The sequence below is a fragment of the Pygocentrus nattereri genome, chromosome 21, assembly GCF_015220715.1.
Source record: "Pygocentrus nattereri isolate fPygNat1 chromosome 21, fPygNat1.pri, whole genome shotgun sequence".
In the NCBI taxonomy this organism is placed as follows: Eukaryota; Metazoa; Chordata; class Actinopteri; order Characiformes; family Serrasalmidae; genus Pygocentrus; species Pygocentrus nattereri.
The window spans coordinates 25,468,230-25,495,684 of NC_051231.1; the positions used below are offsets into that span (position 1 = coordinate 25,468,230).

Below are 27,455 nucleotides of genomic sequence, written 5' to 3' on the forward strand. Positions count from 1 at the left end.
TTACGTTCCAGGGCCACCCGCGATAAACGAAAATCGGCGAAGTAGGAACGCTATATTTATTTAAGTATTTATATACTATTTTAAGGCTTTATAAACCCTCCCCCACACTTTTACGCTACATAAACCTTTCCCATTCCCTTAATAACCATTCCCATACTGTTCTGTGCATGTATTGTACCTTTACACTTACTGTAAAATGTTTTGAATTCCTAAACCTACGTAGGTACATAGCTACAGTAGACAAATAATCACCTCAGTGGTCTGGTTAAATGATATGTACAGTACAGTAATAATAATAATAATAATACAGTAATAATAATATAATACAAACACATAATAATAATAGTAGACAATAAAGTGACAAAACCTCTTTCTCTTTTCCATTTCAAAATATTTTGAGTCCGTGAAAGGTGAACCGCGAAGTGGCGAGGGAACACTGTTGTGTAGGGTGCTTGCCCTGGTGGGGGATTGAACCCCAGTCTACAGTGTAGAAGGCGGAGGTGTTACCCACTACACTATACCAACCATTACTATATCATTTTCTTCTAAGCCGCTTTTCTTTCTGGGTCGCAGGTGTTGCTGGAGCCTATCCCAGCTGTCATCAGGCGGAAGGCAGGATAATCCCTGGACATGTCGCCAGTCCATCACAGGGCAGACAGACAGACAAATCACGTAAAACACAATTTTTATGATTGTGAGTATGATATAGTATGCAAAAACTAGCAGTGCTCTAAAATGAAAGTTTTTGACCGAAAGTGAAATTCAGGACACATATATATATTTTCTATATTTATTTATATAATTTTCTGTTTTATTTGTGCCTTTGAATTAGCATAATAAATGCTACGATCATTGCCATGTTGAGAAAGACAACTGACAATGTAGACTTAATTTTAAATGGCTTTCTAACTCTGAAATATTAAAAGTAGCAAAATTAGGACAATATAATACCTCATGATTTCCCAGAGACATTTAAAACTGCACTCCAAGGTGCTGTAAAACACCACATTTATTTCAGTGTAAAGCATGTGGACGTGGCTTTGGAACTCCAGATTCGCAGTCCTAGTTTCTCCAGCAGGGTGCGCTATTAGCACGCACTTCGTTTGTATGGCTAGAGTGAACGAAATTATGTGACCGCATTGTTCAACAAGTGACATGTTTTTATCTTTCCCCTCGCTGTGGGAGTGAAGCAGGCACTTTTTTGTTCCCTCCCACATCTCTCACAAAACCGACTATTTATTCAACTCAGGCCGAGACAGACTACAAAAGGGCTAGTTGGCTGTATTTAATGAGTTTTTATTCTCACACACACACACACACACACACACACACACATATATATATATATATATATATATATATAGCTTTAGGCTTTTTTTGGCCTAAATTCTTGGCCTTCTTTCTCTTTCAGACAAAAACTGAAACAATTTCAGCCAAAATGTTTGGTGGCTGCATGCCTGGTAAAACTGGAAAACTTTAAAAATGAACCATGCATTTTACAGTCCATATATTCCATATATGGATGGACACCAAGCTGCAAAACCCACCCATTTTGAATGACAAAAACATTGACATTATAAGGAGTGTTTTAGCTTTTTGGCAGAGTGACAAAAACAGCCTGTTCAACTCTAAGGGATACAGAGAGGTCATTTAAAATTAATGGTGACAGATGGTAGAAGACAAACATGATTCAGTAAGTTTAAGAACCTAAATTTTAAGTTGTGAAGTTATGAGAGTAAGAATCCAACTGTGGACCCACATCACGGAAAACCTGATTAGTAAATTCATTAATTTCATATGTAAACAACGTTAAAGTGTCAAACAAAACAACCCAATTCACTTAGCAGCTCACAGCAATTTAGCCCTGCCCATTCCTGCTGAAGTTATAAGGAGAGTTTCAGCTCTAATTGCTTTCTAAATGAGCATTTGGGCAGAGTACCAGGCAGCCAATCAGTACTAAGCTCATTAACATATATCCATCTTAAAAGCACAGTAACAAAAACAGCTTATTTCTAAGGCATAAAGAGAGGCTGGGAAATGGTCAAAAAGAAATGAGCATTTTTGGATCATACAACCACCATAAAGCCATGTGACCTCCTCTATCTCCTGTCCCCAAGCACAGGACACCATGCATGAAGCAAATCTGCACAAGTGCTTCTGTTTTCCCTTCACTGCTCTCTCGCGCTCTCTCAATTCAAAGGGCTTTATTGGCTTCAGTTTCGTAACCACACTGCCGGAGCAATTAGATGATACCAGTAATAAGTACTAATAAGCATATCAATAACAGCAAACAACAACAGCAGTTCATTTCAAACAATTCCGGCGGCTATTATGAGTTGCATCATGACCTCAAATCATGTTTTAGTTTTTCAATTACTGTAGATGTTTAGAAACACGAGCACAATAGAGCCAGCGATGATCAGTGATCTCTAATAAGGACACGATGACCCTCAGGCTACGTCATGATATACTTTGCTGCAGTAGTTTTAATATCTCCGTATAAATGAATGGAAATGGAGACTGACTTGGGAAATTTCGGGCCATGTTTGTAAATGTTTTATGTAGATTTTTCTCATTCTCGCACTGAAGGTCAAAAGGTTACTCTGACTTTATCTCATTTGTCTTAAGATGCTGTACCAACAGACATTTGTAGTCCTCGTCTCAATGTGAAAAGTCAGGACCGGGACAATTCTGCATTTTGGTGCAGTTGGCAATTTAGCAGTGACTTAGCATTTCAGCTGTGGCTAGCTAGCTTGCTAGCAATCAACTTGGACAGTTTTCTCTGTGGTCAGAATAAGGAAACTGTCCCAGTTGGTTGCTAGTAAGCTATGTAGCTCATCCAGAAACAGTGAAAGCACATCTCAAAGAACTATACTATCTAAACCAAGTATTGACAAGAAGAATTGACTATACAAAGACCTGTTCCTTCAGAGGAACCTTACCTGCAGTAGTTTTCTTGTAAAAATGAATGGACGTGTTCATACATTGCAATTTAAGGTGAGAAATTCTGGATCACGTTCGCAAATGTTTTATGTAGATTCTTCCTATTCTCATAATGAAGTTGAAAAGGTCAATCAGACTCAGTCTTGTTTGTCTTACTGTGATCACAACTCCTTTTCCAGAGTGTCCACTTTCTGTATTCTGACATCTTTTCTCTCTCTGTCTCTTTCTCACAAATTCTAACCCATGCATCTTGCACTGGGGGTGCACTAGTGCTGGACGATACAGTTCAGGGTTTGGCAACATGCTGCGTTTTTACTGCCCTGTTAGAAATAGATTTTTAGGAGATAAAAAAAACCCTCTTTGCAAAAAATAAATAAATAAAAAATAAGCTCTGGTGCTTGTTTTCCCAATAAACAGTCTTAAACGCTGAAGTTAATGTACAATGCTAATTCGCCCTTTAACCCTGAAGATTGGTGCCAGTCACCAATAGCAATGCAGATAATCTTTCCCAGCTGGAAGCTAATGAAAAAGCAAAGAGAGAGATTTAAGACGAACATCAATAATTTGTAGATGAATGGACTGTGTTCATAATCACTCCAGCTGGTTCCCTGATACAGTTTATCTGCAACAAGAAGCTGTCAAACACTAAAAAGTCGCAAAGCTAAAGTCCATTTCTTGTTCGCCAGCTTCTTCGATTTGTCCCGTTCCACCTTAAATGGTGCAGCAGTTACATTCTGGTGTCTCAGGCACCATTTAAGGTGGAAGGGGAAAATTCCAACAAGAAGTTGGCGAATGAGAAACTGACTTCAGCCTCGTAAAAAGCCATTTTACAAGTATCTGTTCTACTTTTGTGGAAAAGTTTCCTGCCACAGATGCAAGAAAAGCAGCCATAGCTGAGCTAAAGATTAAAGCAAAAAAAAAAAAAAAGAACAAAATAAATCAGCATTTTCATTTATATTACATTTTTATCCTATACTAGCACATCAGCATATACTGAGACATAGCCAAGATGGTAAATTGGACATAAAATGTTACGGCTCCCAAGGTGGTTTGATTTTATTGAAAGGGCAAAAAGGCTCTTCTTAACATTTGCGACCCCTGATGGAGTGTATAGTGGTATATTGCCATACTGGACATACTAGGATACTGATCATTATATTTGGTGATATATTTGGTAGATAAACCACATTCCATCCATGATTATATCCATGATGTAGTAGTGTTCCTGTTCTCAAGCGGATTGCTTATAATTCCATCCTTAAGAGAAGCAAACAGAACAATCTAGTCCAGTCAAAACAAGCTATGCTTTGTAGAGCATTCTTTTAGCCCAGCAGCTGTACTTGGGAAGCATAAGTTCATTAACTTTATTAATGCAAACTTCAATATCGTCTGACACTGCGATTTTTTCAGAGACTGTTCTGAGAATAAGGGGAATTTTATCAATATTGCCCAGCGCTGAGGTAAACTCCGTCGTCTCAGAGAGCTCCAGCTCCAGCAGAACAGGGAGGTGGAATATTTACATTCCAAATACATCAGCCATTTTTTATTTCCAGTCCTACCGTGCTGCCCTTTACAGCCAAGTGAGGCAGAGAGGGAGGGAGTGAGAAAGCGAGGGAGTGGGGAGTCTAAGAGAGGAAGAGCGGCAAAACCTGCAGAAAATAAAAAGTGAATTTTGACTCAGTCAAGAGGATCAACGAATCAAAGAACGGGCCACATGACGAGTCACCCATGCTCTTTTTCTTTCTCCATCGCTTATTCCTCCATTCAGTCATCTGTCATTTCTTTCACCTGTGGTGAACAGAGGATGAGCATGTGTTGGTGGACTAACACACATTACACATCTACACTAAGGCTTGGCGATACTGCCAGACGTATCTGTTGATCGTGATAATTGTTTTAAAAATGTTTTCAAAATGTATTTCATATTTATCATCAATAATTTCTATGCTTATTATATGTTGCTTCAAGAGTCGAAACAGCATTTTTAAGGAAACCAAAGCAATATACAAAATTATTCTGACCATTTCTATTGATTATGAACATTTCATGATAAATACAAGTGTTTATAAGATGTAAAGTGAAACTGTTGTTGGCAAATGGTGTAAAAACATTGATATAGTCCAATGATATCAGTAGCATATTTGTAATAGTGAATGTTAGATTTCTCTGTAATGCTAAGCCATGCTAATGCTAATGTTTACGTAGTGTCATCAGTAGGCATTTATATTAAAAATGTCAGACATCGGCATCAGGGCCACAATTTCCACACTGATTAAAAATGACAAAGGCTGTGTTCACATTACCAGGTTGAAGTGGCATAAATCCGATTTTTTGCCCTGATGTGACTCCGGTTTGCTGTTTCCAGAGCTGTCTGGACATAGAAGTGTGGACAAATTTGATCTTTTTAAATCCAACCCGAGCCACTTTCACATATGGTCCTAGATTCATGGCCATGCAATCTGAACGTTCAGATCGGAATTCATGTGCTTTTTTTTCCATTGCATGCCATTCAAAGTTCCTCTGGCAGCAGCGCCGATCAGAAGTTAAAGCCTGTAAATGGAAAACCAAGGCATCTCACTTTTTTGCCTTTGTCTCACTCAATAATGCAGCTGAGAGCTCTTCAGAGTTAATGATCTGCAGAGCGAAGCCTCGTTCTGCTTGTTAGTTTATCTGCTGATAACGTGGACGTGATTCGTGCACAAGTCAATACTGAGTAGAATGTGAGTAGAATGTGTGCATGCGGGTCATTTCAGGACGCCGGGTTGTTCACAATAAAAACAGAACTCAATCACTTACCTAAATGAGTGTGAAGCATCGTGTCAGAGATTTCGGAATTGAGCAAACAACTGGATTTGAGCAATGAGGCATGTACTGTGAACGTAGCCTGACTAACTGTCAAAACATCAAGCCTTCTAATATTGGAGTAACAGAATCTGTAAATGTACATTATTAATATAAAAAAACTGTTTGGTTCCTATAATTATTCATTATTTTATAGCTGAGGCCTGGTCTAAATGGTGCGGGTCAAGGCCTGGTGTTATGATAACAGTAGAAAGATCAATGCAATAACACAGGAAGGTGCTGTAGCGCCTCAGCACATTAAACTGAAGATTGCCATCTCGTATAGCAGCAACGCATAACCAAAGCAGCCAGCACTCAACACACAGAACACAGCTAATTTAATATGAGCTGAGAAGCGCTGTTTACCTTTCTGTTCATTTCATTTCTGCTTATAGCGAACACATCCTTTCCACTTTCCCTTTCATTCCACTCTCTCTACACACACATCATTTGCATATGTATGGTGATGAATTCATTAAGAGCAAAGCCAGGCTGGAGGAGAAAGCCTGTGTGTCCTCTACCTCACCAGGAGCTAAAGAAACAATGCTGGGGTCTCAGACACCAACGTCCACAAAACAAACAGGGACAATAACACAGAGAAACATAGAGAGAGAGAGAGAGAGAGAGAGAGCGTGCAAGGGAAAGAAAGAGAAAGAGTGAAAAGAGAAAAAAGAGCAAGAGAAAGAGAAAAGACGTCAACAAGACAGAGACTGAAAATAAAGCAGAAAAGAATGAGCTAGAAAGAAGAAGAGAGGAAGAAAGAAAAGGAAGACAAAAGAAAAACAGAATCGAGGGAGACAGAGAGAAACGTGAGAGACACAAAAAGAGAAAGAAGAGAGAGAACAGAGACAGGAAGAAAGAGAAATGAAAGAGAAAAATGGAGCATTAAAAAGAGTAAAAAATGAGCAAGAAAAAAAAGATACTGAAAAGGAGAAAGAAAAAGAAAGAATAACAAAGGCAAAGACAGACATAAGAGAGAGAGAGAGAGAGAGGGAGAAACATGAGACAGATAAAGAGAAGGAAACGGAAGAGAAAGAAGACAGAGAGAGACAGGAGAGGATGAGAGAGCGAGGAGAGAAACGCTGGAATATAAAGAGGAGGACGCTGCGCTGCATTAGCATGCCCAGTCAGGCCCTGCTTTGTTTCTCATTAGGTCACGTTGTTTTCTCTCGCTCACGTAAACTCTCTCCGTCTGTCTCTCTGTCTGTGTCTGCTGCTCTCAGTCGGTGTCCCTCACTCTCTCTGTACAGCTCACATTGTTCTCTCTCTCTCCATCTCAACTCAACCATCATCACCAGTTAAGGGAGAAGTGAAGGGAGGGCTGTACGATTATGAATTCCACCCTCTGCTCCTCTGCGTCTCATCAATGTGCCTGCCGCTGTGTAATTAGCAGCCTAATCGATGAAAATGTTCCTGTCAAGAAAAAAAAAAGATCATCGATAGATCTTAGAAGTCTCTCCAAACTTGCAAAGCCTGAGGCTTTGCGTTTAGCAGCGAGGAGAGAATAACACTCACTCGGAAAAAGTTTTTCAAGCCGCTTTTTATATCACTGACAAAAGCTGGACCTTGTAGGCAGAAAGAACTTTGAATGACTATTCATCTATTGTGGTGGGCCAAGCGGACCCTCAGTTACTTTAAATCATTTCAATGGAAGTCACAGTCAATTCTTAAATAAGCTTAAATAAGATCATGCTTTAAGGAGCATCAATACTGAGGCCTTTATCTGAGGCCTAAGCTACAGTAAGCATCCCATAACCTTAGCATGTAGGACAGAGCTGAAGCAACACATACACCAATTGTACTACGTTTGATTGATTCAACATAACTAGCTAACATGAGGGCCAACCTGCTCTCATAAACCCAACATCTGGACGAGGTCAGCATATGCGTCCCTGCCACCACTGCCGCAGCAAAAGCACAAGCTGCGGTTGCTGAGTTTAGCTGATTCAAGGAGACTGAGGGGACGCTGATGCTAACAGCTACAAATCGTCACACTGCTACATCAACATAAGTCCCAGAAACCCACTTTGGCCAGAAGAGCCAGGAGCAATCCCACCCCATTCATGAGGACCGCAAGCTCCCTGAGGAAGAAAATGCCTGTGGGAGAAGAGCTGGCATTCGTTTTAGGGAAATCTCGCCCTTGCTGGTGGACGCAATCATGCAAAGGTGGGGAAATTCTCAGCCACGTTAGCCGCTAAGCTTTCTGAATTACAGCGACGGCTCAGAGGAAAATCGATTTACCCCAAATCTAGTCAAACCTCCGAGATATGTTTGACATCTGAAGTTTGTTTGAAGTTTGTTTGGGGGGGGGGGTGGATTCCCCAGCTTTCTCTGAAATTTAATCATAGCCAATTCCATTAGCCCACCCTGCTATCACAAAATACTACCAAGCTGGGAGAATGCTACCACACGCTTCAATTGACATGGTAAGTGGGGGTGCTGAGGGTACAGCAGCAACCCAGGATTTAAGGATTGGTAACTTGCAACTACTAAAAATAATTTTAAAAATCTGAACCTGAAACTACTTTGTTTTATTCGTATATACTAAAAACGTCCAGTAGCTGCACTATTTACACTAACAATGTATTTTCAATACAGCAAACTGAATCGCTTAACTTGCCCACTGCTGACCACTTTGGAGGTGTGTCACTAAAACACATGCGGGTTGAGGTGCAAATATGACCGAAAGGATCAGTTCCTCCAGTTCCCAATTGGTCAGAAGCTCAACCTGATTGGTCCAAGAGCTGTTCATGATTTGAAAAAGGTTAGGTGTGTAGTATAAGTTGCCATTGCAATGTATCCCAGTAAAAAGTGATCCACAGTCGTGAGATTGGCTGAGCAATAAATCCTGCTTCGTGAGGTTAAGTCACTTGTGTCACGTTTTTCTTTAATTTGGAACTAACAATTAATAGAAGCTTAAACTGCGCCACTTCGCATTGCTAGCCTCACGCACAATGCAGAACTAAATCATTTTACAGGGGAAAGTGAATGTTTTTGAGGAGCGAACTGATGTAAAATATTTCAAATACACTAAAATTTTGCTAGTTTCATTCAAAATACTGCAGTTGAATAAAAGCAGTTAAGTTTCTTGTTACTACAAAGGAACAAGCCAGTGCACCTTCTTTAAAACTTGTGGAGTAATACAGAATATACTAATTTGGTTTCTGATATACTGTTATCTATAAAAATTAACAAAATTTAGGCCTCGAGGCGGCTCCTACTACTGTACTTGTCTATTTTTATAGATAGTCATTTGCTCAGGTGGGTGAGCAAATTACTGACACGCTCACGGCTCATCACGTATATCAATGTCTCCAGAGAGAGAGAAGGAGGGCGTGCAAATCGAGCCAAAGCTCTTTTCACACATCCGAAAGTGGCACTGCGAAGACAACATATCATCAATTTCCATCTTCATCTCCTTTCATAAAGTGGCGCTGAAAGGATGAGAGCACTCCATTCAGACGTGGCATCTTTGGTGAAATTGCCTATGTGGCCAAAGTGAAAGGGGCTGCTCACCACGTTCGCTATCTTTTAAATTAAAACTCATTTTCTATTAATACCAGTAGTGCTGGGACCACAATGGATTTAAAAATTAATAACCAGTGAACAGAGCGGAAGGTTAGCTAGTAGTAATGATGCTATTGAGGGGTTGAGATCCTTTTACTGTCAAAAGTCAAAATTCTCAAAGTCTTCGTCAAGCCTGGAAGGAAAGTGAACTTTGAGGTTGGGGAGAAGAACTTTCAGCTTCGGCCGAGACACAAAGCTTGTCATGTTCTGGGAAGAGACCGTATTGATCTCGTTTTTAACAGCTCTGATGCAGCCGACAGACAGGAAGCACTTAAAAGCTCAGAGCATTAATCATTCCCAGACGCTTGTCATGCTTTACGTCCAGGCCTGGAATCTCAGAGTATGAGTGCTGGTCCAGGATCAGACTCTACGCTTTATGGCGACGTTAGCCACATAAACTGACCACAGGTCAGCAAGTTCGGCCGTGGCATGACTTGTGATTACCGGATCTCAAAATGAGGGGGAAGGACGTCATTTCCAAAGCATAATTACATACAGTTGTAACAGCACTGCTTTCATTCTCTAAAGGGTCCTTTATAGGGACGCCATAAAGGAACCAGTTCAATGTCACAGAAGAACTATTCAATAGATGATCCTCTACAGAACCAGATTTGTAAATGAGATGTCTAAGTGTAAAGAGCGTTTAAATAACTTTCCATATCACGTAAAGGTTCTACAGCAAGGTGTTTCCTTGAAATGCACATTCAAGCCAAGAACCATTAGGACGGGGGTCGGCAACCCAAATGTTGAGAAGAGCCATTTTGTCCTTTCAACAAAAGTCAAACCACCAAAAGTCAAACTCATCATTTTATTGAAGTAATGTTTTACCATCTTGGCTGTAAATATGTCTCAGAATGAGCTAATGTACTAGCACAGGCTAAAAAATAAAAACAAACATGCAGATTTACTTTGCGCTTTTAAGCATTAGCTCAGCTACAGCCGCTTTTCTTGCATCTCTGGCAGGAAACATTTCTGCAAAAGTTGAATAGTTTTGTGTAAAATTTGTGTCTCTCAACATTGGATTCTTTTATGAGGCTGAAGTCAATTTCTCATTCTGCAGTTTCTTCGAATTTTCCTGTTCCACCTTAAATGGTGTCTGAGGAGCCAGAATGTAACTGCTGCACCATTTAAGGTGGAACGGGACAATTCGAATAAGACGTTGACAAATGAGAAGTTGACTTTAACCTCACAACTTCAGTGTTTGACAGTTTCTCACTGAAGATTAAACATATCAGGAAACCAGCTGGAGAGATTATAAATCCAAGTCATTGACGCCCGTCTTAAATCTCTCTCTTTGCCTTTTCGTTAAGCTACAAGCTAGGTGAGATTGTTGTCTGTGTTGCTATGGTGACCAGAAGTGTGTGCTTCAACCTTCAGCATTAAAGGGTGAATTAGCAGTTATAGGCCACATTAACTCCAGTACTGAAGAACATTTATTGTTAAACTGTGTTGAACGATCAGCCGAGCTTGATTTTTACTGCAAAGGGGGCTTATTTTATTTTTACCTAGAAATCTAATTCCGCTGTAGTGCAGGGAAAGAACCACATTTTACTGACCCTGGCATTAGGAACCTTTATTCCTAAAAGTGTATATCCCATTTTAACTTTGATACTAAATAGAAGATGCTATGTAACTAAGCTTAACCTGACATCCCTTCTTCCTTTTTCCTTGGTTTTGGCCCAAAAACTGTTGCTCTTCCTGCTTATTCATCTTGCAAGTTCATCTACACCACTCAAAAGATAATTCGTCAAGTAGTGGAATGCTCCATTTTCAAGCAACAAAGGGGGTGAGTAAAATTGAGAACTTCTTCCAGACCGTGGATCTACCTCACCATTCCATGCATTACCTTTCTGCAAAATGGCAGATTGGTATTTTTTTTATGGTAGGTTCTTGACAATAAATGGATGGCCACAGACAACAGGCTCAAACCCTTATTGTTATGTTCCTCTGAGAAGGCTAGAAGGCTACCAACACTGAAACAGTGATTAACAGATGTCATCTGACAAGAGGCTATTCTCACTTATGACGATCTTCGGCCATGTTGGATTGACACACAATTCTCACTGCCAGCTCTCACACCATTTCCCATCGATTCCCTGCCATTGCACAACGTGAAACAGGGTGTAATGTGACAAAATTAACCGATTACAGCTTACATCCTCTGACAACAGTACCATCCTCTTTGTACCTTAAGGTCTGCAACAAAGTCAATATTAATAAGAATAAACAGGGATGTCCAATGACATCAGACTCCTATTGGTATCATCAGAAATCTGTTTAAGAAAATTTGATCAATTCGGTAGATTTCACTGGTATTTCAAATCAATATTTTATGACGTAGTTATTGTACTTCAAAACAGCAGACAGATCTACATGAAACCCTTTTAACAGACATACATGAACAACATCAAAATATCGGTATCGGCCCTGAATTACAATTTCGGTGACAACAATAAACGAAAACCCAAAACCTGTTAATTTGTCCCCACTGTTTTAACAAGATTTTAATTAACAATGTCCAGCACCCAGAATGGAATAAGGCTTTTAAAATGATTCAAATTTCAAACACGGCCAAGCTCCTGAACGGCAGTCCAGAGTGTTTTGCAGACTACATTTCACAATGTCACAGCGCTCCATGCTCCATGCAGTTTAATTGCCAACTACATTTCCTGACTGTGTTGAATTAGAGAGAAATGTGACTGTTATTGATGTATAAATTGCCCAAGATTATTTCACACAGCTTGAATGTTGTGCAAATAGCTAATCAATAAGAAAAATAAATGACATAAACTCACTGCAAATACGTTCATTTGCTGGGCTTTTCAAAGAGAAAGTAGAGAGCAGATTTTTGTAGATGCGCTACACGTACTGGCCACTTTGTCAGAAACACCTAAAGTGCTGTGTACAGTTAGGGACTGTTGAGTTTTGTTGGCGTATATTCTAGCCTTTCATCAATGGCCATTTTCTCACCATACAACTGTCCTTGTACATTTTTGGGTGATGGGAAAACTCCAGCATTGCTATACATACTTGCACCAACACCACACACTACCATGTTAGCGTCACTGCTGTGTTGAGAATGGTGCATCTTCTAAATAATACCTGGTCACCATCACAAAAGATGGGCTACAATTGTAACGGTACACCTATATTGGGTATTCAAATCTGGACTTTCCAGTCCTGGACTATGTACTGGTAGGTAAGATGGCAACTTAAAGTTCAGTTTAAGGGGAAGAGTCACATTTGGTTAATTTAGCTAAACACACACACACACACACACACACACACACACACACACACACACACAATCTAATGCGCTTATCCTTCTGGGTCTTGGGGAGTGCTGGAGCTTATCTCAGCAGTCATTTGGCAGTAGATAGGAAACAGGACAGGTTGCCAGTTCATTGCAGGGCAGACGCACAGACATATACATTCACACCCAGGGGCAATTTAGTGTGTCTAATTCGCCTGACTGTATGTCTTTGGACTGTGAAGGAAATGATGAGGAAATCAGGGCATCTGGAGGAAGCCCATACAGACATGGGGACAACATGCAAACTCCACACAGAAAGGACCCTGGTGTTCCAGTCTGGACTTGATATTCAAATAGTCCAATCTGTAAATTCTTCTCAAAGTTATAAAGTGCTTTGAACACATTGCTTCTCATTTCATCTAATGGTGTGTTCATGTCTGAGTTCAGGCTATTTATAGTGACCAGCCACTCATAACCTCTTTCAGCTGTGTGCAATAAAGACTGGCTTTTATTCCTGCTAATTACTCAACAACACAACTCTGCACACTGACTAAATCAGAATAAATGTTTACAAATTTCACAGATTATTACCAAACACAATGATGCAAAACCTGCTGTAGGTTGGGGGTGGGGGGTGGGGGGGTGGGGGGGGGGGGGATAGGAAGGCATCAAGCCTTCAACCAATCAATATTTCTGGAACTACACTGCAAAATGTCATGATTTTTGTTCTGATATATATTTTGAGTCTGAAAAACTGATCAAGACTATTTGACGGTGTGACTGATCCCCTTCTTATTACAAAAAGAACTGGAACTGTATTCAAGGTCTGGATGTGAACACCTCTGATTTAGATGGTACAAGGTCCTTATGCAGTAGACAGCGCCCGCATGCCCTCATTAACATGCACAGTTAACACGAACAAACATGGTAACCCAACTGACGCAATCAAGCAAACACAATGTGAGGCCTTCGCACGATGCAGGGTTATTAGTACACTCTGAATTGCTGACAGCGTCTCACAGCAGCCGTAACAAAAGACCCGAGGTGTTGCGCTTTGTTTAGGTCACACTTCCATGGCCGTTTGGGGGGTAATCAGGTTGTTCATAATGGAAGTCAATAGAGCAGGTGTGAGGGATCTGTGGCTAGGTGGGCTGCGGGGGGATAATAGAGGAAGCAGTGAGAGAGCAAGATAGAGAGAGCAGGTGCTGCTTCACTGAGCGCAAACAGAGCAAAGCCACTCGGCAGGCGGGTGAGTGGCTCTCCGAGAGAGTGGATCATCTGCCGAGTTCATTAAAAATGCCTGGAGGACACGGCCGCCGTCATCTGCGCTCGACTACAGCAGCCTGCGAATGACAAAGAGGCGGCATTCGGGGGAGCAGTAAGGAATTAGCTGTGGCGGTCACATGAAAGCAGTGAAAACACACACACACGGAATATGATAATTTAGAGCCCTAGGATAATGTTTCCATAACTGACACTTCTTACATGAGTAAGGCAGCCAGCAGCAAAGCCTCGCTATAAGAAGCAATCCATCTCACAGCTCATAATGTTATATATGCTTCCTAGCAGTGAAAACCATGCAGAAGATCTGAAGAGAATCAGACGTCAGACTTGGACCGACCCTGTGTGGACTGCTACCTGATACGATTTCAACCAAACGCATTTTAACTTGGTAATCAAATACATCTCCATTTAGACTGGAATTTGATTGTTATATGGCAAGTTATATGCAAATCAGCTCAGAAACAACAACCAATTGCTTGTGTTGTTTCTCTTTTTTCCCGCTGAACAGATGGTTGCCACCTCAAAAATCACAACTTTGCATGTGGTTATTCATTTCCATACACCGGCTTTACCCCAATGTATTCAAGAAGACAGCCTTGTGGAATAATCAGCCTCCTGAAGCAGTCATTGCAGTCACAGACCATGTACATTAAAGTGTAATATATTACAGCGAGACTGTGACAAAGTCAAGACAAAGCAAAGTGGCTCCTTTTTTAACCAACCCCGGCTGCTGAAGGTGACTGATTTCAACTCTAAGGAGAAACTGACAATCCTCTTTATAGAGGCGGAAGGCCAGTAGCTGTTTTGCTGCCCGTATGCAGAAGAGTAGTGAGTGTCTTGGGAGAGGTTTCAAGTGTCGAATGTAACTTGGAGAGGTGGATGCATTTTGCTGTTGTCAGAACAAAACCTTGTACCTCCAAAATGGTAACTTTACAGGAGAAGGAAAAAGCCAACTTTACTTTTAATGTAAGTCAGTGGAACCAGAGATATATCTGCTGGCACCCCAGTTGCATGAAATGACCAGGTGTAACTGGAGATGATCCGGCCCAACAGGCCGGTCATGATCATTGAACTATAACTAACGACTGTCACAAACAGTTGCAATTAACAAATTGTTTTTTTGGTACATGCATAGAGTGACCAAATTGGCTGATTTAGCTATCTTACCTACTATCTGTTGATACTTAGGAGCTCCCAACTTCAACAAATGCAGCTCAAGCTCAAATAAACAAACATCACCACTACCCTTTAGCAGTGTTCTAAAACCAGATAAAACATATTGTTTTGATAAGAGCCCTTATGCAACTCAATAAACACATTTTCTGCTTTCTTTTGTTTATGCATATTTTGTATAATGTTACTGGCAACACCACCTACCCCCACGCAACAGACCGGGGATTGATTCCAGAAACTGGTCTGGATTTGAAGATCTGTACTCTATTCCAAACCTACATTTTCAGGTGTGGATCACTCTCTCAACCTAACACTGATTGTGAAGGAATATCACCTTTGAACGACGTGACCCTGAGTTGATGTTGAATGTATATCCAGGAAGCGCTTCATTCCATCAGTTATGGTTTGTTGAGCGCTCTCCTTTTTCATTCCTGTCTCCAGGGAAATGATGTTATTGTGCAGCAGCGTGAAAGGTTTATCATAATTATAAAGAAATGGCTTTTAACTGCAGTCCAACAAAGCCTTAAAAAGGTCTAACCTATCCTGCTATGCAGCCTCTATTCTAATACAGTAAATGCATCTGCCGTTCTCCTTCCCCTCCCTGGTTACTGATTCCAACCTGCTTCCTAATTAGCATGTACTAATCACGTCTTCCTGTGTCTCAATGACAGACTTGAGGCGTTGCTATCTCTCTCGGAATAAACAGACTGCCTCTCTCTCTCTCACTCTCTCTCTCGGTCTCTCTCTCTCTGCTCTACCAACACCCACTGCATGCTAACTAAGTACCAGCCAACAGACGACGGACCGTGCATACCAGGCAACAGGGGACCAAGTGTGCTAACGCTAGCATCCACCTTAGCCTTAGGCCATGGCACAATGGCAGGTCCCTGGGTAGAGGAAGGCTGTGGTCAGCCATACATGCGGGACCTACCGCTGGGCTAAATGGTCTCAAGGCTTTTGCAGCGAGAATTGGCCCCCAGAGGTTATCCCTGATTAGCGGCTAGCAGATACGAAAGCTCCTCCACCTACAAAGCCCTGAAAAAGCAACACTAACTAGCGCAGTTTGTGCTTCACACCCACCCACAAAAGGTAACACATACATAAATACAATACACACTAGCCTCATATGAAATGATTAGAGGGACATACAGAGTACGACATACAGACGTACAGAAATAACAGCCAAGGCACTTCATACACGTAGAGAACAACATGACTGTCCTGCAATTAACTGTAATGGGTTGCATCGATACCTCAACAAGCAAACATACTGGAACATACATAATTAACAGAGGAGGAAAGAGCTTGTACAGAAGCTAATCAGCCCCCCCTTTCTAAATTCCTACAAACTTCAGATATGAAACCACATCGTTTTAACCCACAGTTTATTTAAAATAAATAAACAAATGAAAATCACAGCTGTTTCATGACCAAAATAGAATATATTTGAATAATAAAGCACAAATGTTTTCAAATGTACTCTTCTGCGTGCTCAGCTTAGCTTAGCAGCTTTAAGGCATTTTCCTACTGCTGCCCTCAGGGTCACGACTACAAACAAAATCAAACCTGGTATTTCATCGATTTACAACCAAACGCACATCACATTCTAAAAGAATCCAGGCAGTTTGACAACTAGAAGCAGTAACTCAGTCATTAATTGGCCATGACTGTATGACTCTGTCCCGTCCTGGTACCTTAAGTTCAAGTCATTATGTGATATTTGGGCGAAACTTTATTTTTAGATCAAGCAAACGCTCAACAGACTCTCAGTAACGTCATAAAAACAAAAAAAAACATAAGGTTTAGGGTCGGGGTTAGGATTAGGGCCTTGGTGAGGGTTAGGGTCAGGTTTGGGTTGAGGTTAAGGTTAGGGTTAGGGCCAGGATGAGGGTTAAGTTTGAGTAACGTTATTTTTGCATAATGTAAGTAACATTAAAGTAATGAATCAACAGAACATCTACAACATATTTAATGTATTCAGAAGCTTCACTACTCATATTTTACTGAAATGTTGTTGATGTGTTATTACTAACCTGTTAAGAGTTTAGTAATCATCGACAAAGGATCACTCCAAACAAAGTGTTATAGATATTTGTACTATTCCATTTCATATATATATATATATATATATATATATATATATATATATATATATATATATATATATATATATAAAATACTATAATATATAATACTCCAATTTGATATGAATTGCAGTTTACATTAAATTACCATCAGCAGAGATAAGTCATGGTCTGTTCTGATAACCCTGTGCTTTCCAAACTGCCTGAAATCATGCTGACTGTAATGTGTGTGTTTTTGCTTGGAGTGGTGGCACCGTCAAGTGGCACAGTCACCTTTTAGTTTTTAATGCCTTAAAGCTTGACTGCGCCATTTGTTTCAACCAGAAATATACTTACCTGCTTTCAGAAATCGACCGAACTGTCAACCCGGAAATGTGAATGTGGTTAACAGGCTGTTAAACACATACCGGAGAAGTCCCAATTGCACACTAGGGTTGTGGACTCTGACACATTTTGATATTCAAGCAACTTGTTGAATTACAAATGAATTACAAACAACAAAAAAACAGGCTTACCGTGAGCTGAACGCTTACATTTTTTAGGTGTCATCACGGGTGTTATGAGGCTAAAAACATCAGTAGCACAAAGATTTAGCAGCACCCAGAGGAATACATTTAAAAACATATTTTATTGTTTGCATTATGCAAAAGAAACCAGTGTTAGATAAGAAAAAGAGACTGCCTCTTCAGATGAGCTAACACTACACACTACACTGACAGATGCTGATGAACATTTGTTCTACACAAGGTCTTTTCTCCTCAGTGGACAAAGTACCAATATGTTAGTTTGTCAGAGAAACATCTTTCATTGTTTCCGTAGCTAGATAACATCATCTACAGGAACTTTTGTAACATAGTTAGAGATGAAACTGTCTTATAGGTAGGGCCTTTGCAACACGCTCACATCAAGGCATAATACATTATGCAAAATTATTATATGTGGACAGTTGTGGGCTGGAGGTTAGGGAACCAGCCCTGTGACCGGAAGGTCGCTGGTTCGATCCCCAGAGCCGACAGTTCGTGACTGAGGTGCCCTTGAACAAGGCACCTAACCCCCAACTGCTCCCCAGGCGCTGTGGATAGGGCTGCCCACCGCTCCGGGTGTGTGTGTGCTCACTAGTGTGTATGTGGGTGTTTCACTTCACAGACGGGTTAAACGCAGAGGTGAAATTTCCCCGTTGTGGGACTAATAAGGGTCACTTAATCATATATTCATATATTCATATATCATGATTCATATTCCTACAAAGATGCATGTAAATGCATTTGTACTGGGATGTGAGATAATGGACTCACAGAGGATTAACAGAGGCCAAAATGTGCGCTCCTCCAAAATCTCAACTAAGGTCATATGCAAACGTTTGGGCATCTCTGGTCAAATGACACGTTTTGTTGATTTTCTAAGAGAAAATAAGGTCAGACATCCTATACAGAGAACACACTTCTGCACAATTTCACACACAATTACAATTCTGGCTGAATTAAACAGACTGGGGAAAAATAAAATATGAGACTTTGCTGGTGTCAAAGATGGGACATATTTGATACTTTATGTTAATTTTTTTCCAGTGTGTTAAACTCACATAGCTTTTACATATACACAGCATTAGGCATATACAAAGGAATTGTGCACTAAAAGTTGCAGAACATTTTTTTTGTGTAATTAAATGTGTTTTCTGTAGAGCATAACGTATTTTCACTTAAATCAACAAAAACATTATTTATTTATGGGGATGTTTTGTACTGTCATCATCAAGCAAACTCTTACAGATAAGCTGGTGGTCTAACAGATAAGCTGGTGGTCTTGGCTAAAAAAAAAAAGGTCTGGAGACTAATTTATAGAATTGCATTTACATTTACATTTATACTATTTACATTTATGACATTTGGCTGACGCTCTTATCCAGACTTAAAATTTGATTGTTTTACACAGGTAGGCGGAGGCAGTGTTAGGAGTCTTGCCCAAGGACTCTTATTGGTATAGTGTAGAGTGCTTACCCAGGTGGGGGATTGAACCCCAGTCTACAGTGTAGAAGGCAGAGGTGTTAACCACTACACTACACCAACCAATTGCAATTGCAATTTGGGTCAGAAAAATTGCAATTCACTATTTTCAAGTAATCGTTCAGTCCTATGCTCACATTACTTGCAAGCATGCCTATGTGAACAGCTGCACAAATGTTCACAGATACATACACGCAGAAGTATAATTCGGCCTCTAGCAAGACCATCTCAGGAACTTTTCAATAAGCTGAATTAATAATGGAGAAATATATGCGCACATTTATCAAAACCACATTAAGAAAACGATTTGGATAAAATCTCTTGCGTGTAGAGAATTACATAACTCCTATGGAGACATAAAACACTCTCTCTTCCTCATCGACAGAGAAATAAAAAGGTCTTCGGGAGCTTTGATATTTACTCTGCGTGCATTGTTTCTCCCCCACACTCTCCCCCCAGAGTTGAATTGGCTCAGTTACATCAGCAGCTTATATAACAGTGTGGATTTGGGGAACTGTGGTGGTTTGCGCCGTCCCGCTGATGTGGGACCGCCGTGGCTCGTGTTTTTTCTAATGGCTGAGATTAGGGCATGGGCTTCAGCGGGAAAGGCCAGGCTCCACCTGCAGCGCGGATTTTGAGGACGGCCACGATGACAAAAAGGGCATCGGCGGATCCCAGCAGTGTTTATTAGCGGCACCGGGAGCCAGAGGAGGGAGGTGAAATATTTAAATAAATGAAATAAAGATCGCTTATTGCCACGGGCCTGGTTGCACAGTGAAAGATTAATGCTCCTCTTCCGCAAATACAGCTCGGAGGGACGAGGAGAGTCACTTTTCCTGGGCAGGGACATTCATAAAGAGAAAAAGCCAGGAGAGTTCCACACAGGAAGCGGCTGAGGAGTGAAGAAAGGAGGGAGGGAGGAGGTGGGGGAAGAAAGAGAGGGATAAAAGGAGGAGCAGAGGAGATGAGTGATGCCCAGTGAGTGATCTAATCTGCCCACCAGAAAAAAAGTGTGCTGGATTGTGAATATGTTCACATTACGGGCTTGAAAGTTCTAAATTGTGACTAATTTGACTTATTTGTTATTAATCACAGTCAATAATTGAATAACAAAAAAACAGTGTGAAAAAACATTAGTGGCATTAATCACTTGTGTTAATTAAGCTGCTAGTTTAGCTGCTTGGCTAAGCGCAGTCTCGTGGGGCCAGACGTGATCTTGAGAATACATGTCTGAGGGCAACTTTTAGTACTGGACTGTAGAAAAATGCACTGCAATACAAGACTATATTATCTTCTCCTCCTCTAAAACCCACCCTCAAGACTCTCAGGTGCATGCTCATTTAATGCTCGGAGTACAGCATCAGCTTTTGTTACTTGCCTGGTGATATTTTCTAAAGCGAATGCATAGTCAATATAACAGTGTTCACCAACCGTCCTCCTACAGTTCCTGCAGAGTTTAGCTCCAACCTGCATCTGAAACACTACCTACATTAATTGATCTGATTCAGCCAATCAGGGGCCTCTAGAATGATGGAATGTTTTTTTTCTTATTGCAAGACGTCATATTTAACTTTGTTCCCTCACTTATCTGTGTAATGTAAGCAATGTTGTTGGACACCTCTGGTCCCACTTTTGCTTGCTGAGCATATATTTTGCGAGGGAATGCAATTTTTTGCAAAGGAAAGCAAAACATTTGCGAGAACACATTTTTTGCGATGGAAATGCAGAACATTCGTGAGAGTTTTTTTTTTTTTTTTTTAAACAATGGCCCCTTAGGGGCTCCGTAGCTTGCCGCACACATGACACACGTCCACATGCTTACTTGAAGTTTTTTATAGGGACATTTTTTTTTTGGTGAAGCCAAGTTACATTACACCCATGGTGCTAATGACAGGCTTGTTGTCCATCACAAGATGTTGTCAGTCACAAGGTGCTGCGTTGGATTGGTTTAGACAGGTCAATGTTCCCACCCACATTTAGCCCATAAATTCTTACGAGATCACAACTAGGCTAAGTGCAACTACTGTAGCCATTCATGCCATTACAGACGGTTTGGCTAAACTCTATTTGTGCCACTTATGCAACCCCTGCTTGTGGATTTGTGACTTGACTGACGAAAATGCTGTTTACTGCAGTTATGAATCCTACTTGTTCTCTTTTCACCTTGAAAAATCATGTCTGTGATGAATATCTGCCAAAAATTCGAACTGAATTTCTGATCCCAGCTGAGTGTTAATGTTAAAGGCACCTAAACTGCAATAATCATTAGGAAACATCTGCATGGACTAAAGCGTCATTAAAAAAAAGAAAGAGAATCATCAGTAATAAACAGGGCATTTCTGCTTCCAGCCTGCAGCCAAGCTAGAAAGCTCCTCCGGCTCTACCGCAAATCAGAGACGCAAACTTCACAGCTCAGTTCAAAGTGCCGGCAGCTTTTCACACTCTGCTCTGCTGCAAGCTTAACTAACAGTCTTTGGCAAGAAAATGAATACAGGAAAAAGCAGTAGTCATGTTGCGGCGTGAAGAATAGCTGTCAACCGATGACGAGGATTCGGAAGGTGTGTAAAAAAAGAAGAAAGGCAAAAAAAGAAGACGGGCTCCAATTTAAATGCTAGGCTATACTTGCTGTTGTGTGTGTGTGTGTGTGTGCAATAGACAGGGCTGCCTCAAACAACATTTTACAGGATTTGAATAAAAAAAAAAAAAATCATTCTCAAAAACTCCCCACATTTCATGATTAACCATCGTTTCAAGTTAGGTTATGACTGCCATTCCAACTACATCTAGTAGGTGCCAACAAGGTATGACTAGCCAGCTGCTGCTTTGTTCAAATACAGTTCTAACAAATTAGAATGATCAATTCATTTTTTGTCATCATCGTCATGGTTGTGGTTTTTGGCTAGTTTGCTGTCTGAGGCCGACAGCTAGTCTGCAGGCCAAGTTGAGCTTAGCTGAGCCACAGAGAGTGAAGCGGAGGAATGAGGAGCATTTGGAGCTACAAGCTCAGCTGAACAACCACCCTAGTGCAGCCTGTCCTCTTGCAGGGCAGCAAGGCGGCTGAAACTCATCATTTCCACCCCTAGAGTGGGGTGGAGAACTTCACCCCCACAGCAGACTCCTCTCTCTAGCTGTGCCTCTCTCTAGCAGTGGGCGATGTGTCAAGCCTGAAATATCCTGGTACATAAAAAAACCTTTACAACACACAATGCATGACAATATTTTCTCTGACATCTGACTGATTGTAATGGCCAAAGATGTATAAAAAACATTTTAAAATGAGCATTTATATTAATATATTCCAGCCTCTTATTGTAAATTTTGCATTAAGCCCCCCCCCATCATTCGATAATATAAAGCGCTCCCATGCACGATTTCTTTCTGAGGCATTTTCTGCTCTATTAGCTTCAACGGGCTTGAGAAAAGTGGTTTGATACTCTCGGAGATGATGTGGATGCCCAGCATTCGCATGGATTTATGTGTGTATTCAAATGAACCTGCAATTATTTATGTTTATTATATGTCATATACTGTTTTCCGTATATTAACAATAACCATTCCTTTCTATAGCTTGAAAAATACTGCAAAGAGATTCCCAATGTAATGAATGAATTCTCAAGTATTCAGATTATTATTATCACTGCCAGCCCTAGTAGACAATCATGGATACTGGTGAGTGGGTTGAAGGGAAGGTTCATTGTTAATGAAAGCGTATGTTGATGACAACTATGGCAAGTCTTCTGGGGTCTGTGTGCTTGTGTGCTGTGTGGACGCACAATAGCCTCCACAGCCATGACCATGTGTTGATCCACCAAAGTAGTCTCAGTCGTGTGTGAGGGGTGAGGCCACAATGGCCCGACTCCTCGGTCAAGTCTGTTTGCACACTGTATTCACCTGAGTATGCCCAGTAGGACTCCTCCGCAGCTCTACGGTGCCTGTCCCCGGTCGCCCAACCATGCTGACCTGCCTGATCTCCTCCGGACAAAGCTGAGGAAGAGAGGAGGATAAGGTCAGAAGATACAAGATTGAAGATTCTTTACTGCCCAACAACAATGACGGCAGTATTTGAACTGAAGTGTCACACAGAAACTGAAGTTTTTTTAGCTTCTTACAAATTATTTGAAAGCTATGACATTGTACAGGAAAAGCCTATTAGAATCTTTGTACACATTCATCTGAAACAAACTGCTATTGCTGCAAACACATATTCCAAACTTTGAAACAGTAGTGTATATTAAAGGTGCCGTGCGTAAGATTTAGTGGCATCCAGAGGTGAGGTTGCAGATTGTAATTGACTGAATACCCCTCCCTCACCACTCCCTTTCCCGGTGTGTAGTAAAACCTAGGGTGGCCATCAGGCGTTCGTTTCTTTTATGATGAGGATACACCCTAAATAATAAATATGATGCTCCATTTTTCAAAATTCAGGTCTTCACACTTCTTACAACACAGAATGGTTAGCATAGGCAACAACCACTGACTCTTCTTCTTTCTATATGTCTTCCAACTGGTAAAATCGCACCATCGAATTCAAGCTGCCACTTCAACATAAATACGCCAAAGGCACTATCTAGGCTCAGTGTTTGGTTTGTCCATTCTGGGCTACATTAGAAACAAGGCGGCACAACATGGCAGCCTCTGTTGGAAGACGCTTGCTATGTAGATATGAAAGAGTCATACAAAGCTATCAAAACCACAACAATTCTTATGAACATACGGATTTACATATTACACTCAATCTCTGTTAATAGAGCCCCCTCAATCTTACACTCTGCACCATTAAAGGGAACTTTTTCAAAAATAACTGCATAACTGAATGGTTAAGATGTAAGATGTCTTTTATAGTGGTTTGGTGTGGAATGCTCCATTCTAGAGAAACTTAAGGGTCAGAATTGCTCACAGTGCAGGTGATGGGAACCAGACGTCTTACGCATCTAAAAGCCACCTCACAGAAATGGTTGTGAATGAGATAAACGCAGGATGTTGTAAGGAAAAACTGGAAAGATTTTTCAGATTTAACACCATTTTACCATCAACATTACATGTAAAAATTCCAAAGAGACGTGCACTGGTCATTTGGACAAGAAATACAAGTTATATATTTGCTTTGTAGACAAAGAGACCCCGGGTTCCTATCACCACCACTGTAAAGAATTCTGAGTGAGTAAGGTTCTCTAAAATGAACCATTTCACATCAAACCACTCTGAATAGCTTGATCAACATTTCAAAATTCCTTCTAATGGGACAAGCTTTATCCCAAGTTAGCTTTAGTTGTAATGCGTCATTGGTGATGTGTGAAATATTCACACAATGTAAAGAGCAGCTGACGTGGTATATTTTCAGACAGTAATGCACTGTAGTATGTGGAAACATTAAAAGAATGCAAAGTGGTTGGAAAAAGACTTCTCTGATGGCTGAATGAAAAAAGAGGCTTGTTCTTCAGAAGAAGCGGATGATATGTGAGGTGTGGTAGGTCACAAGGGCTATAGGTGATGTTTGGAGCCCGGAAGCCTTTAATGCCCATTTTCCTTAATAATACATCCACAAATACAAAGACACTTTTTATTCTTTACTTGAATCCACAGTTTAGAGAACAACAGAGCCCAAATTTCCATTCAAACAGAGACACGGACACGTACAGTCTGTCTGAAAGCGTTAATTAATTCATTTGAATGCAAACAATGCCAGTGGATTGGGCGAGAAGAGTGGTGCACTGCCATTTGCACAGTTTTTAATCTGTCTGGCTGCTGACCATCCTGCATAATACAGGTCGAATCGCTCCGTCTCTATGCTTTCCTTGTCCTCGCTGCACCTGTTTACCCACATGCCAACCCCACGGCAGAAAACTGGACATGAGGAGAATGCTCCTCTCAAACCCATCTCTCACACGCCAATGAAAAATGATGCTGGGAAATGAGAAACGTTTTTCATTATCTGTGCTATTACACAGAAGCTATTAGCATGCTACGTGGCCTTAGGTTATGTTACTCATTCCTTTAGAATAATTACATATAAGCATGATTTCATACCATTTTTCATGTTTTCCTTTGTCAGTGTTTTCTCACTATAATACACACTGTGTAAATACATCACACAACCACTGGGAATCCCTGTGGTGTCAACTAATCTATAGGCTAATACATACAACCAAGCTAGCATTAGCTTAACTCTTACCTCGTCAAACAAAACTGGAAAGAAAATAGAGATTCCATCTTTATCCAGCACAAAATGGATATCGAAGATAAGTTTTTATTCCCTGTTTTCCTTTTTTTAGCCCAAGAAATTAAGCCAAACTGAGGAAAAATATCAAGACAGCCAGGTAGCTACTTTGCTAACGAGCTCTTGGTTTGTTGTCCGCCTCAAGTTACTTCACAGTTACTTCTGTGCCCCAAGTAATCTATTCTCTCAACTTTGTGAGAGTAGATTTAAAAAATGATAATTTAAGGACATTACTGTAGTTATAACGCTGAAATAAAGTATTCGGGCACCTATTAGTAACATTAGAGACTGCCTTCGTTCTGCATTCAACAGTTAACTAACAGATAAAATAAAAACAGTCCAGCCCAAAAATGTGAAACGTTCCTATATCATCATATCATCAGAAGGTGGTTTTCTTAGTTTATAAACTGGAAAATTTCACTCTGGAGATGACAGTGGCACCACTGTAGTATGCAACAAAGTATGTTTACAGTGGACGCAATGATGGCTAATCTATTGTTGGAAGAAAACCTTGTATCTCCATTTTTGGCATTTTCAGTTTTTGACATCATTTGAAAATGCATGTAACCATTTACACTGTATGTGATGAATGGGCCAAAATAAACAACCCAAAAGTCTGGTTGCCCTGACTTATATTAAAAATAAAGTAGGTTTTTTCCTTCTCCTGTAAAGTTAACAATTTGCAGATACTAGGTTTTCTTCCGACATCATATATATATAGAACCTCATATGTTCAAAATTGGAACTTTACAGGAGAAAGAAAAACATACTGTAGTTTTAATTCAAGCCAGTGGAACCAGACATCTTTCCAAGTCATTTTAGGCTGTTTCTTTTGCCTCATTCATCATGAAATTTACACACAATGTAAAGGGCAATAGGTCTATTGAAATTATGTCAAAAACTGAAAAATGGCAAAAATGGAGATACGAGGTTTTCTTCCGACAGCAGCGATATATAACACTAAGCTGGTTTAATTCAAATAAACTCATAATGCACCTGGTACCTGGGGACCTAAAATATACATGTATGCACCTTCTACAAAGCAGACAATATTACAGTATTAAAGCTGACACATCGTCTTGTAATAATGATGACGCTATGTTTATTTTTCCCTCCTTATGCAAGAATGTCTTGCATTCAGCAACTCCCATGCATTAAACAGTAAAAGACAGAAGCATAAGAAGTACATGCACATCCATGCACACCAACACAGGTGCAGTAACATATTAGCCTTTGATCTCAGGCTAAACCCATTCATTAAGCCATTTTTAAACAGCAATCTGGTTAAAAAATTGCTCTATTAGAGGGAGAAAACGCCCCCCCCTTTCCCGAACACACACACACACACACACACACACACAAGTATTTACGACCTGGCTGTTATGGGATCAGTTTGCCTCTCCTTCATTAAACATGTATGAAGAGCTAAATAAATAAAGGAGGGCTGATTGGCGAGTGAGTGAGCTGAGGGCTGAAGCGCTGAAGCGCTAAGTGCTCGAAGGAGCCTGAGGACCGAGGGGATTGAGCAGAGGGGCAGTGGAGTGGGGGCTTGGGAGCCAATGTTGGAGACCAGAACTGGAACATGGGTCACACTGTCTCACTGGTGCTGGACACTAGAACTGGAGGGGTTCCTCCAAGAGCTCAATGTTGGAGCACAAGACTACAGAAAGGAGGATTGAGACCCAATGTTGAAGGAAGGAGGAAGGGCATCCAAGGTTTGGGCAGAAGACCAGAGCACAGATGAGGGATCAAATAATGGAGCAGGGAGCAGAGGACTCAGTGTTGGAATAGAGGACTGCAGCAGGGGCAGGAGATCCAATGACAAGGACTGGAGCATGAAGATGAGAATCCAACATTGGATTACAGGACTCCAGTACTGATAAGGGGCAAGGTACAGGATGCAGCAGGGGTCAGGGGCATAATACCACAAGACTTGGGCAAGGTTTGGGAATGCAATAGTATAGGCTAGAAAATAAGAGCTGGTGACGCATTGATGGAGCACAAGACTGAAGCAGGGGGAACATAATTGCACATGACTGGATGCATAGGACCAGAGCAGGGGTCAGGGCACTCAATGGGGTTGGGGGCCC

General features: G+C 40.8%; 1 protein-coding gene across 3 annotated transcripts in view; it reads right to left on the minus strand.

Annotated features, from left to right (window-relative positions):
• Window positions 1-27,455, minus strand: part of ptprga (protein tyrosine phosphatase receptor type Ga) — a 438,997-nt gene that overhangs the window by 310,110 nt on the left and 101,432 nt on the right. For 2 of the 3 annotated variants that reach the window (XM_017712211.2, XM_037532285.1), the window contains exon 2: window positions 23,040-23,132. The exons of the other annotated variant lie outside the window; for it this stretch is intronic. In XM_017712211.2, coding sequence (XP_017567700.1) covers window positions 23,040-23,132 — 93 coding nt within the window. The remainder of the gene's footprint in view (window positions 1-23,039; window positions 23,133-27,455) is intronic. 3 annotated transcript variants of the gene reach the window in all.